The sequence below is a fragment of the Jaculus jaculus genome, chromosome 19 (assembly GCF_020740685.1).
Source record: "Jaculus jaculus isolate mJacJac1 chromosome 19, mJacJac1.mat.Y.cur, whole genome shotgun sequence".
Taxonomy (NCBI): Eukaryota; Metazoa; Chordata; class Mammalia; order Rodentia; family Dipodidae; genus Jaculus; species Jaculus jaculus.
Genome location: NC_059120.1, coordinates 49,142,671 through 49,155,006, shown reverse-complemented (window position 1 = coordinate 49,155,006; position 12,336 = coordinate 49,142,671). Strand labels below are relative to the sequence as shown.

The window sequence follows — 12,336 nt, the reverse complement described above, 5'->3', positions numbered from 1 at the left end:
CATAGCCAGTGAGATCCTACCTCAAAAAAAAAAAAGTCTTGTTTGCATTTATAATATTCACATAGAAAAATGAAAAGTGGTAGAGTTAGTTAAATTACAGAAAAAAAAAAAAACTGGTCAAAATGTAACTCCAGTCCTCTAAAGATTATGGCTTTGATGGGCATCAGGTCAGGAAGTCAGCCAGCTCCTCCGTTCAAATGTTTGCTCTAGAATTCAAATTAGCCTAAACTACAATAATCCAATTACAAGACAGAACTCTTGTATTCAATAATTTAAAAAAATCAAAACAAAAAAAATTAAAATCAATTACATACCGCAGGTCCTGCTGGCCCAGGTGGTCCTTCCACAAGCATTCCCTAAAACAGAGAGATAGGTGATGTGACCCTCAGCAGATTAACTGGACATAAGAGAACACTGAACAGCGTACCTTAAAAAGTGCATTCTAAGCTGGGCGTGGTGGCGCAAGCCTTTCATCCCAGCACTTAGGAGCCAGAGGTAGGAGGATTACTATGAGTTCTAGGCCAGCCTGAAACTATGTAGTAAATTCCAGATCAATTGGGCTTGTGAGAGACCCTACCTCCAAAAACCAAAAGCGGTGCATTCTATATTGATATTATATAAATCAACTATAAATATGATTCCAAGAGGAAATGAAATTAAAAATGAAAGCAGACATTATTTTGCACTGACAGGACCTATGCACTAATTAAGGAAAATGAATATTCAGATAAATAATGCAACAAAGCAGCATATGCTCAAGAGCCCCCCAAAATGGAACAAAAGACATGTGACCAAGGTGTCCCTAGTACTCAGAATTATGACTATCACAAAACAGGAGCTCTGTAAATGCTGGGTGTGTGAACTGATGAACTCATGAGAGGAAAAATGAATGATTGAAAGTAAGTGCCATGTAAATAGCCCAATTCCAGAAATGGACAGGAAAACACAGAAAAACAAAATACTGAAAGTTAGGTCTGCCTTTACTACCAGCACTAAGGAGGCTGAGATAAGAGGAACACCATGAGTTCAAGGCCAGCCTCAGGAAGGAGTGAGTTCCAGGTCAGCCTGGGCTAAAGTGAGACTCTCTCTTGAAAGAAACAAAAATAAATAAAGAGTAATAATAAAACAAAATGTGGAGGCAACATGATATAAGGCAGAGAACACTACTTTAAGATAAGAACTCTATTATTCATAGTTCATGATTAAGCTACAGGTAGGAACTATGATGAATGTGTCTTAAAATGTTGATAATTGTAACAAATACAAATTCATTCTGAGAAGAAGAGCATGTGGTTTGCTTTCTCTGATTCCGTAGTGATGTGGAAAATAGGTAACAAGGTCCTTACAGGTATTGTTTTGTTCTTTATTTTTATCTTTATATTTTAAAATATGCTCTTTTAGTTTCCAAAACAATTCTGTGCCTCTGAGGCAAGCAGTTAAACATACATCCCTCCAACTTTAATGTTTTTTTGTTTTCCAAAGGTGATGGTTGATCAGGAGAATATTAATATTGTTTTCTGTAAGAATGTACTGCTTACTAATTCCATTAATGATAGTGGTGGGAAAACAAATTAGAATTATATTTTGAAGTAATGTGGGACTCAACATAAGCATAGAAGGAAAAGAAACGAGTTAAGAAAAAATATTCTTTCACATTATATGACCAGTTTGGATCTGCACAAATTAGGCTATATTTATAATAACATAACTACAAAGATTAGAAATTAGAAGAGCTAAACTAATGTGAGATTTCAACAACCAAATATCTGAGGCTTCAAAATAAATACTTAACCCTTTAGACCTCTTATTTCTTGGATGGAAAATGAGAGAATTAGACTCCCAGACAAATGTCAGCCACCAGCAAATTCCAAAAAATAATACATTTTTAATTTGGGGGGGTGGTTGTTTGAAATTGTACTTTCCAGAAAGGGCATTGCACATGTACTGGTTTGGGAGAAATCATGCACACAAGGACATCAGAACATCCAACGACTACATGCATAAACTTAATAACATAAGGCAAATGGTGATTGTTAACATATGCTCAACAACTGTACCAATGTATAAAAAGTTATATTTGCATCAGCACTTACAGGCTCAACCACAGCTGGTTCTCCTTTCTGCCCCTTTTGTCCATATGCCCCATGGCCATTGATCTGTTGAGTCAAAACAAAACATCTTCAAACAACTGAAGCCATTTTCCATTTAAAAAAAAAGATAAGTCATTCATTAGGATGTATTTAAAACACCTAGTAGGATGTGTGTTCTGTTTAAAGTAGAAGCTTATTAATGATGTTAATAGTGCAAATTAAACATTAATACTAAGTAGTAAATGAGGACTGAACGGCTACCTCTTTGTAATGCATTACAGAGGACTGGGAGATAGCCCGTGTGAAGACCTGAGTTCGGATCCCTAGCACCCAAGTAAAACGCCAGGCCTAACAGCAGGTGCCTTAGATCCCAATAATCTGGAGGTGGAGACAAGCAGATCTCCAGGGCAAGATGGATACCTGCCAAGTCACTGAGCCTTGGGTGCAGTGAGAAATCCTGTCTCAATAAGTAAGATGGGAAGTGGGCTGGGGAGACGGCCCTGCAGTACTGATGCTTGCCTGCCCCGCCTAGCAACCTGGGTTGGATTCCCCAGGACGCACATAGAGCCAAACACACAAAGCAGTGCATGCATCTGGAGTTCACTTACAGTGGCAAGAGGCCCTGGCAGCCTCAATCATATTCAGTCTTGCCCCACCCCTAATAAATAAGATGGGAAGCAATTGAGGAAGATTCTCAACATCAAATTCTGGCTCCATGTGGACACACACACACCTTGGCATATGTTCACACACACATATCCACACATACATACATGCACATACATCCTACACAAATAATAAGACAATACAATAAAAGGCATCCTAGAGAGATAAAGGTATGTGTTGCCACAATTAATATTTAAAGATATAAAATCATCAGATTCAATTTAAAAAGTAGAATTAGTCCTAGAAGTCGAGATAATAATGACTATTATAATCATAATGACATGCCATCTTGGGTCTATCTCTGTCCTATGTTACACTTTCAATGAAGACTGCAGTACAGCACCCGAGACAACAGCTGGAGGCTCCCATTGGGAAGAGTCTATCACAGTGGTCCCATGAGGCTCAATATTCACACTGGTAGAAGACTGCGTTTCAAACCTGGAAGGACAGCCAGATGACAAGAAAACGCTCCCCCGGGAGACAGTGACACAGCGTGTTGCAGACTTACACTTGTTTCTGTGAAATCGGTCTCCGCTGGCACACCTGGGCCAAACTCGTCGTCAGGGGCGCTCGTTGGCTTCTCCTCATATTCCTTATATTCATAAAAATCATACTCGCCTACATCTCCATCTACCAGAGGATCAGAGTCCCTGCCGTCTATTTCCTTGTTTTCGTATAGAGGATCCTCTGGAATTTTCCTCTGGGGATCATAATCCTCTCCAGTTAGATATTCTTCCATAAAACCTTCTTCTTCAGGAATTGGCTATGCGTTTTCAGTGGCAAGGGTTGGAGAACATGAGATCCGCTGTTAGTAAGCATGGTAAGCACTGATGATCACAGCTTGATGGCATGTGACAAGATTTTATTACTACTCAAGCAAGACTGAAGGCCAAGAAAGGAGGCCTTTCAGTACCACTGAAAGAAATACACTTGTACATCAGCATGTACAAAGACATATTGCTTTCAAAGCACTTCTAATAAACTGCAAATATTCACATGGAGTCAGCATGTGTATTTGCTTCCCCTAGGGGAAAAATCTTGTTGATCAATTCAGCATTTACATTATAGTATAAGCTCTGAAGAATTAAATTGTGCATATAGCTAATCATTGGCTTAGTTTTCAAATCGAAGGAATGTTATTGTAAAATGCAATTGTTACTACGATAAGTCATATAATTTAATATTCAGTCCCATAAGTGAAATGTGAATGCCCATATTAGATAAATTTATTATTGCAGGGATTACACTGAATATTGTATATAAGTAAGTAGTATTATGTCAGAATTCTCCAATATTAATAAAGTTTAAATTCTACTCTTCAAAATTTTAAGACAAAGAAATGGATAGTATTCAAATTCAATAATTTACCTTATTGCATTTTTAATTTTAGTTTTAAATAATTTGTTCTGTAGAATATACTGACTTTAGAATGAAAGTACTACTAATTAAATAAGTAATGTTATTTAACATCATTTGAAAGAAAATATGTAGGTAGATTATTAATTTATAAACTATGATCATACTTTAATTATTAGAGATTGCACATTTTACACAGACTTTTTGTGTTATCTATGACCAGGAAGTTCTGTTCTTGGTACTGAGTTGTAGGATTTTGAGAAAGCAAATGAACATCAGGAACTTCAGGAGATTCTGTTAGAAAGTGATTGATTGGATGTGGTACAACTTAAAATCCATCCATTCATAATTCACATCCTAAATGTTTATCATTATGAATTATTCATTTACATTCAAAGTGCTATTGAGTTTATCTGTCTCACTAAGACATACTTTATGTACACTTCAAATGAGTAAGTTGTTCATAAATACTTTCCTTATTTTAATAATATTCTAAAGAATGTGTCAATATTTAATACAATTAAGCTTACTTTTCTCTTGACTTTTTTTTCAAGATCAATATGCAAGTGCAATATAAAATTCAGGAAGACTAATATGTACCTGCCAAACAGAAACACTTTATAGAAAATAATGGCACATTTAATATACTTGAACTATAGTTAACATTGCATTCTAAACAATTTTAGAAATGTAAGTAGTTATTAAAATCTACTGATTACATTTTCTCAAGATGTTTATAGTCATCAAAATGCATCAAACAGAAGAAAATTCTAATTGTATCAACTGATACAATTTTCATGTCAGAGGACTCTTCTCACAGAAGGATCATATCGTCAGTACTCTGTAACATGTTGAAAAGCTTGCTCAGTTTTAGCAGCAATCAAGAACATGACAGAAACCAGTGTACTTTGACAGACTTGTTGTTTGCATGAAGCAGCCTCATGCAAAACCTCAACTGACATTGATTTCAAATGAAGAGATTTAGTAATTATGAATCAATGTTATTGTTTCTCTTGCCTCTGTAATGGAACAAAAGTGTCTCAGACTTTATGGGCTCTCCCAGCATGAAATATATCAAGACACAGTAAAGGTTATGAAGAGTTACTCATGTGATAAAACACTGCCTGTGCTTATTACCTCATTGGTTCCAGAAACCCGCCTAGGAGCCTCTGTCTGGTAAGGCTCCATGGTTCCGTAGTTGTAATCTTGAAAATCATCCACAATATTTGCCTAGTGACAAATTCATAAAGGAAACAATTTATAAACGTGCAAATTAACTGTAGAAGAAATAAAAATCATGATTGAATCGGGCTACAGGATTAGCCAAAGGAGTATTTATCTAAGACTAAGATGCATCATCAGAGATCTTCCAGCTCATCCAGGACAGATCTTGATCGTCTGAGCTTAGCTACCTGGACCCCTAGCTGGGCTCTGGCTGTTGCTTGATAATTGTTCTTCCTCTTGGATGCAAGCTTTTCAGATTTGGGGGGTGTAAACTTTTTAGGTTTGGCCTTTGAGTTAGCTGCCAGTGTCCTCGTCTTCTTTTTGAAATTGGATTTCCTTTTCTGTAAATGTGATGAAAGATGGAATGGAAAACATAAGTTGAGAAGGGGGAAAAAGAGCATGGATGAAAGGAGGATTATGTAGAAGGAAAAATAAAAAATAAAAAAAAAAAACAGGCAGCGATCTGCAGGGCAGGTTCTGTTAAAAAAAATTCTAGTTATTAGGAAAATGAATGAATGCCAGGTGTGGGATAAGACTGAGGAAGAGTCCACATGAGGAATCACAAGCAGGGACAAGAGCAGTTCAGCACACACGTGACACGGCTTTGTTGTTACCTCCGTTTGTGCGAACGGCTCCTCAGCTACAGTGGGTGTCCCTGTCACACCCTCAGCCTCTTCATATTCTGTGTTCCCATCCTCATACCCATATCCGATTACATCCTCGGGTGCATACTGCATCGCAAGGGAGAAAATACCAGGCAACTTGGTTAGCTGCAAGTGAGAGAGTGGAAGCCGTCTTCTTAACTTTTACTTCAAGTAAATGTTAAGAGACAGGGTGACACTTCTTTAGAAGTTGTCTTGCATAACACAAAAGTATTATACTGTCACATACAGAGTATAATAACTTGCCAAGCAAGGTTTCCAAGAGAAGAATAGTGATTAGGATGGTGAGCAAAATAAAAGTTTGAACACTGATTCAAACTTTTATTAATTATTGAATATGAGTTTAAATATCCTTCCACGTTTTTGGACATAGCTGTGAAATGCTCATATCGATTTTGAATTATAAAGATTTTGGTGTGAAGGTCCCCAGTAAGAAAAATAACTTCACTGGGTCTATATGTCAGTGCGTGACCATGACCTACCATGCAAAAGGCACTGTGTCCAGCAAAAACAAAATAACAACGAGAGTGATCTCAAAAGGTACTTTTTAAAGTAAACAATATACTTAAAATGTAAACAGTAATATCTTAAAGTATAAATATATTTTCACATCTATTGTGTGAAAGGGGAGGTAAAAACAAGAAGTAAATTTGCATCACATTTGGAAGATGGTAACCACAGGGAACAATAAGATCTAAAAGTTATTCTGAATTCTCTGATCTATATAAACTTACCTACAGTCAATGTACTGTGGAAGCTTTAAATATTCAAATTATTATATTATATATATTATATATGTATTATATATGATATATAATTATATATGCATTATATATAATTATATATATATAATATATATAATAATAACTATATATATTATATATTTTAATTCATCATATCAATTTGAAATTACTCTCCATTAAAACAAGAGCCCACTTACATATATTAAATATTTAAATTAATTTTATGTTGAAAACTAACATTTTCCCCTAGGTTCTTATAAATAATGTAATTGAGGGAGAAATACGCTTCTTTATATAGAGATCAAGCATGGCCAGTATATATTGAATGATGAAGCAAAATTATGCATTTACCTCCAGTGCTATCTTCATGAAAATTTTAAATATAAATAAAATACTAATTTAGTGCTATGAACCAGGTTAAGAATTTTTTAATTTATTTGAGAAAGAGAGAGAGAAAAGGCAGAAAGAGAGATAGACAGACAGACAATGGGCACGCCAGGGGAGTCAGCCACTGCAAATGAGCTCCAGATGTTGTGTGCATAGGTGGCATTGCGTGCTGGTGTCATTGTGAGGATGCCTTGTATAGTACCTGGAGATCTGAGCATGTGTCCTTAGACTTCGCAGGCAAGCACCTTAACTGCTAAGCCATCTCTCCAGCCTGAGATTTGTTTGTAATTAAAACAACTATAAGCACCAAAGTCATATGCTTCATAAAAATTAAGCACCAAATGAAATGAGTTAAAACCCCAGAATATATACATATAAATGCTGAAGGTGTTCTATATATAATTCCCTAAATAATATGGTAATAATGTAAATATTTCTCCATAAACTTCTTTTGTGGCTTTTAACTAATGCATTACAATCTGCCAACAAGACTGATGATGAATCTTTGGGAAAGTTTTGATCACGGTACCCTCTACAAAGTGCCACAAGATATAGCTGTGCAAATCAATGCAATTCAGACAGGTACTGAGACATGTCCAAACTGGCCTGGGGTGGTTTGGTACAATGGACCTTTTATGACATATGCTTGAAAAAATGAATGTTATTGGAAAATCCAGCTAGATGTTCTAATTAAATAACAACATACACATTTCTTTATTATGCTTGTAAGGGTCAAAATAATTTGACAAAATTCATAAGCAAGTTCACAATTGACCCTGCTACTAACTTCATTTACATTGACTACATATGGAATGTAGTTTTATTTTTATTTTTTTATTTTTTTGGTTTTTCGAGGTAGGATCTCACTCTAGCCCAGGCTGACCTAGAATTCACTATAGTCTCAGGGTGGCCTTGAACTCACGACAATCCTCATACCTCCGCCTCCCGAGTGCTGGGACTAAAGGAGTGTGCCACCATGGGTTGTAATTTTAACAAGTGTTAAGCTTATTAGAATGTACATAGAATTTGTTAGAATAGAAAAACGAATGTAAAAATATCACTTTTTAATACCTTTACAAGATAGACAAAATACCTACAACAAGGAATTATAATTTTTTATATGTTTTGTTGTGTGTGCATGCACATGTTTAAGAAGTCTCATGTAGCCCAGGAGCTCTCAAACTTGAAATTTAGCAAGAGTTGGCCCTGTACTCCTGATTCTCCTGCCTACACCTATCAAGTCATGGAATAACAGGCATGTAACAAATCATCAACCTCCATTGTAACCCTTATTAATAAATAATTCATAAAGAAATTTAGCTACATATTAACTGGACAAATCAAAGGAGGTTGTATCTATTTAACTAGGAATATTTCTGTAGGTATAGTCACTCATGATGAAATAAATACCGAATGTCTATAGGTACGAGTTGCTGGCTTAAAATAAAATATGGAAAAACATGTGACACTTTGTGCCTTCGAGTATTAAAAGCAAGCAAGCTTTCAAAATCATGAGCATTTGCTATGAACTCATAAAACCAGGAAGTGATGGAGGCACACAAATCCAGTTTTCAAAAGCACAATGTGAGCACATTAAACTAAGTTCCAGTACTAGGAGAGGTACCTGTAGGCCACTGTCAAAACAAGAAGGTAATTTATTGTCACACTTTCTCCTCTAATCTTCAAAATTCCCTCTGATGTGGGCTCATTTCTGAATGAAGAACTACTGGGATGCTTGAGGGGAAGTGGAGGAAATGGCCTGGGTGCCTCCTCAGCCACTGAGGTGCGTCCTTCATTCAGCACTCCCCTTAGAGTCACCCTCAAGAGCGCTGCTTCACGCCCCTCCCCTCCCTACCTGCGCAGCACACCTTCTTATAAGATTTAGCATGACTAAGTCATGCCTGGGTATTCATGAAGCCTTAAGGCATATTTTTCACTACAGAAATTTGAAGATGGACTGAAAACAGGAAGAGAAGAGATGTAGAAGTAATCAGTGAGAAGAATATTTCCTGGACAGCATGATGGGTCCGAGGAGTTCATGTCGGATCTGTGAGCATGCCGGCAGAAATTAGACAGTGACACGGAAGTAGGATTTTTCTTCTGGAAAGGACACACATTTTCTTTAGTTAAAAAAATGTGGCATGAGCTAACACTAAGTGATAAGGTGATCACAGTATGCCATTCTGGGGACTCAATGCCTTCTTAAAGACTTTGATAAAGAATTTCCTTTGCTTCATTTTCCTTTTAAAACCTTAATAGAAAAAATACCAATTGCTTTTGGATATGTGGACTGCTAAAATGAGTGATGCATTATGAAGGAATGGGATGTAAATTTAATATCTAATTGATTACAATGTATGAAGACAGTTGAATATGGAAGCATCAGCCCCAAGTCACCACACTATTGGTGTTAAGTACACATTTTTATCAAGGAGATTAAAATACAATTCAAGTTTCATGATATTACCACTAAGGTGAGGCCTCCCCACCTTATATGGCTATAATTCCATGACAGACAATGAGGGCAGGTGTGTCAAACACACAACTAACTTTTAGCCTGGATTAGATATGTTACTTAAGTACAGTATCTGAGCAAAATGAAAAGTTGGAAAAAGTAACTGGATTAGCTTAAGAAATACAAGTGCACAAATTCATGAGTAGAATATTTCACACTATAAAGTACAACATACATGATGTATGTTCCATGCTGTACTTTATTTCTTCAGAGACGAACAACATGGCATTGCTAGTTGGGTTAGTTGTAGCACGAAAGATCAATGATGAAAAGGCACATTCAGAATATAATGCCAAGCTAACAGCTACAGTTCACAGCTAATATAAGGAAGTGCTTAATAAGTGTAACTTGTTCATAATACTACAGTGGAATGCAAATCTTATGTTTAATAGGATATGGTAATATGTAGTTAGGAATGATTCTTCCTTAGAAAATTAAGATAAATGTCTTCATTGTGAGGCATTCAACACAGAAACAAATACCAACTGTGACTCATCCCGGCACTGCCAGATTTTCTTACAGTGTCTAGTATAGTAGGGTGCTATTTTTCTCATCAAATGATCTAGAAAAAGCAAATTTAACATCTTAACATCATGTTAAGCTGATGTTTCAACAACTAAAATAGAATAAGGCAAGTTTACTTTACAATGGTCATAAGTTGGATAAAACAATTTTAATTTAAATTAAAACAGCTTAACTAACACAGTAGCAATAAAATGGGGAAGAAGGTGCTATTAATGTTAAAATTAAGTTATCCCATAACCTTACAGATATAAAAACCTGATTATTTCTCCTCTCATAGAATTTACCAAAAAACATATTTTAGTGAATTATAAGGAAATCAAAAGAATGAGGGACTTAAGCTCTATGAAATAGGTAAACAAAATATCCAAGTATTTTTTTCTGTGTCCTTTCATATTGGCCTTCCATTGGTTTCTTAAGACTTTATCCTGATTTGAAAATAAGCACTAATATTAAGTTATGGAAAATATTAGTGCAACAGAATTCCATGGCATACATTAAAACTAGAAGTGGAATTTTTTAAAAAGTTGAATTGTAAATAACTACCCTTAATCCAGTTCACAGATAAGAATAAACCAAGTAATAAGATCTTAAACTACTCCAAATTGTTAAAACTCACTTTTAATAATAAATAAAACATAAAATAAATAATAAAACTCAAAGTAATAACTCACTATATCTTAAGGAGGAATAAAATTCTAGCCCCGTCTTAAATCTAAAGCTCTTAGTTTCAAGAAAACAATCAGAAAATAATTTCGCTATTGACTAAAACATAAAACTCTGCCATGCATGGTGGTTCACACCTTTAATCACAGCACTTGGAGTAGAGGCACAAGGATCACCATGAGTTCAAAGCCACCCTAAGACTACATAGTGAATTTCAGGTCAGTAAGGGCTAGAGTGAGACCCTGCCTCAAAAATCAAAACAGGTAATAAGAATAAAAATAAAACACTTAAGTTTTAGCTTCACTATGAATAAAGGAAAACAAGCAAACAAAAAAATGGTAAGTGATAAGAAAAAAACTGATTATTCAACAACAAAGCTTAGAAACTCTAAGACAACTCTCATAACAATTTTCTCACATGTACAAATTATTAAAGTTTGGGGAAATGGTCAGTCTACTAAGAGACCTACTTCCTCATGTTAAAGTATTACTGACCATCTAAATATAAAGAGTAGCGATGGAAATCTAAGAAACCAACACCCCCCTCCTGAAAAGTATGTTCATATTCACAGCACACAAGTGAAATATCACTGTTTCTTACCAAATTAAGTATCAGAATAATAAAGAACATTACATCAATGTACTTTTAAATTGCTTCTTGCTACAAATATAGATAGACTATGAAATATAAAGTATAGGTGATAGTCTTTCAGACTGTAACAGAGCAAAGACATAACAAAGTTTATACCATGTCCACAATTCGAGAATCAGAGCCCTTCCCCACCCTCCTCCTCACCTCATCTATCTGGGGCTCCTGAGCCTGAGCCTTGGACGCTGAAGAGTCACAGTCCGGACTGTAATGGTCACAGTAGTCATAAGCTGCCTTTGGGTCACCTGTGATCAGAAACTGCTGAATGTCCCCCTGCAAAGAAGCAGACACGGATGCAGTCAGCACGTGCGAAAATGCACACCTACGGTGATAGTCTTCCAGGTCTAAGTAGAGATAATTTTCAAATACCAAAAATGAAAAAGCACGCACTTACTATAATGTAAAAATTAGTTGTAGAGGATTGGGAGATAAACTTATGCTTGGTTTACAAATTAGCGGTAGATAACAAGCCACCCCATATAATTTTCCAGTTCAGAGATTCTGTACTATATTTATCCACACATTAAAATTTAATTCTGAGCTGGAGAGATTGATCAGCCATTAGAGGTGCTTGACACACTCTGAAAACCCCCGTTCAATTCCCCAGTACCCCTGTAAAAGGCCAGATGCACAAAGTGGCGTATGTAGCTGGAGTTTATTTAGAGTGGCTGGTGGTCCTAGCGTGCCCATACTCTCTCTCTTTCTCCCCACCCCTCTCTATCTCTCAAATAAATAAATATTTTAAAATTTGTTTTGGCTGCATTCATATTTAACTCTGATTAGTAAAGGACAGATGAATTGCAAGTAAAAGTCAATGCACTTCCAATACAAAAAGGTATAGTCAATTAATTTACACT

The 12,336-nt window shown here is 35.8% G+C and overlaps 1 protein-coding gene across 7 annotated transcripts in view; it reads right to left on the bottom strand.

Annotated features, from left to right (window-relative positions):
• Col11a1 (collagen type XI alpha 1 chain) overlaps positions 1-12,336 on the bottom strand; it is a 183,247-nt gene that overhangs the window by 114,699 nt on the left and 56,212 nt on the right. Inside the window, exons 5-11 of one of the 7 annotated variants that reach the window (XM_045138399.1) lie at positions 11,627-11,752; positions 5,951-6,067; positions 5,525-5,677; positions 5,250-5,342; positions 3,265-3,519; positions 2,094-2,156; positions 315-356 (exon numbers count right to left, since the gene is read on the bottom strand). In XM_045138399.1, the coding sequence (XP_044994334.1) occupies positions 315-356; positions 2,094-2,156; positions 3,265-3,519; positions 5,250-5,342; positions 5,525-5,677; positions 5,951-6,067; positions 11,627-11,752 (849 nt within the window). The remainder of the gene's footprint in view (positions 1-314; positions 357-2,093; positions 2,157-3,264; positions 3,520-5,249; positions 5,343-5,524; positions 5,678-5,950; positions 6,068-11,626; positions 11,753-12,336) is intronic. The other 6 variants (XM_004659073.2, XM_004659074.2, XM_045138400.1 and 3 more) reach the window with 6 other exon arrangements.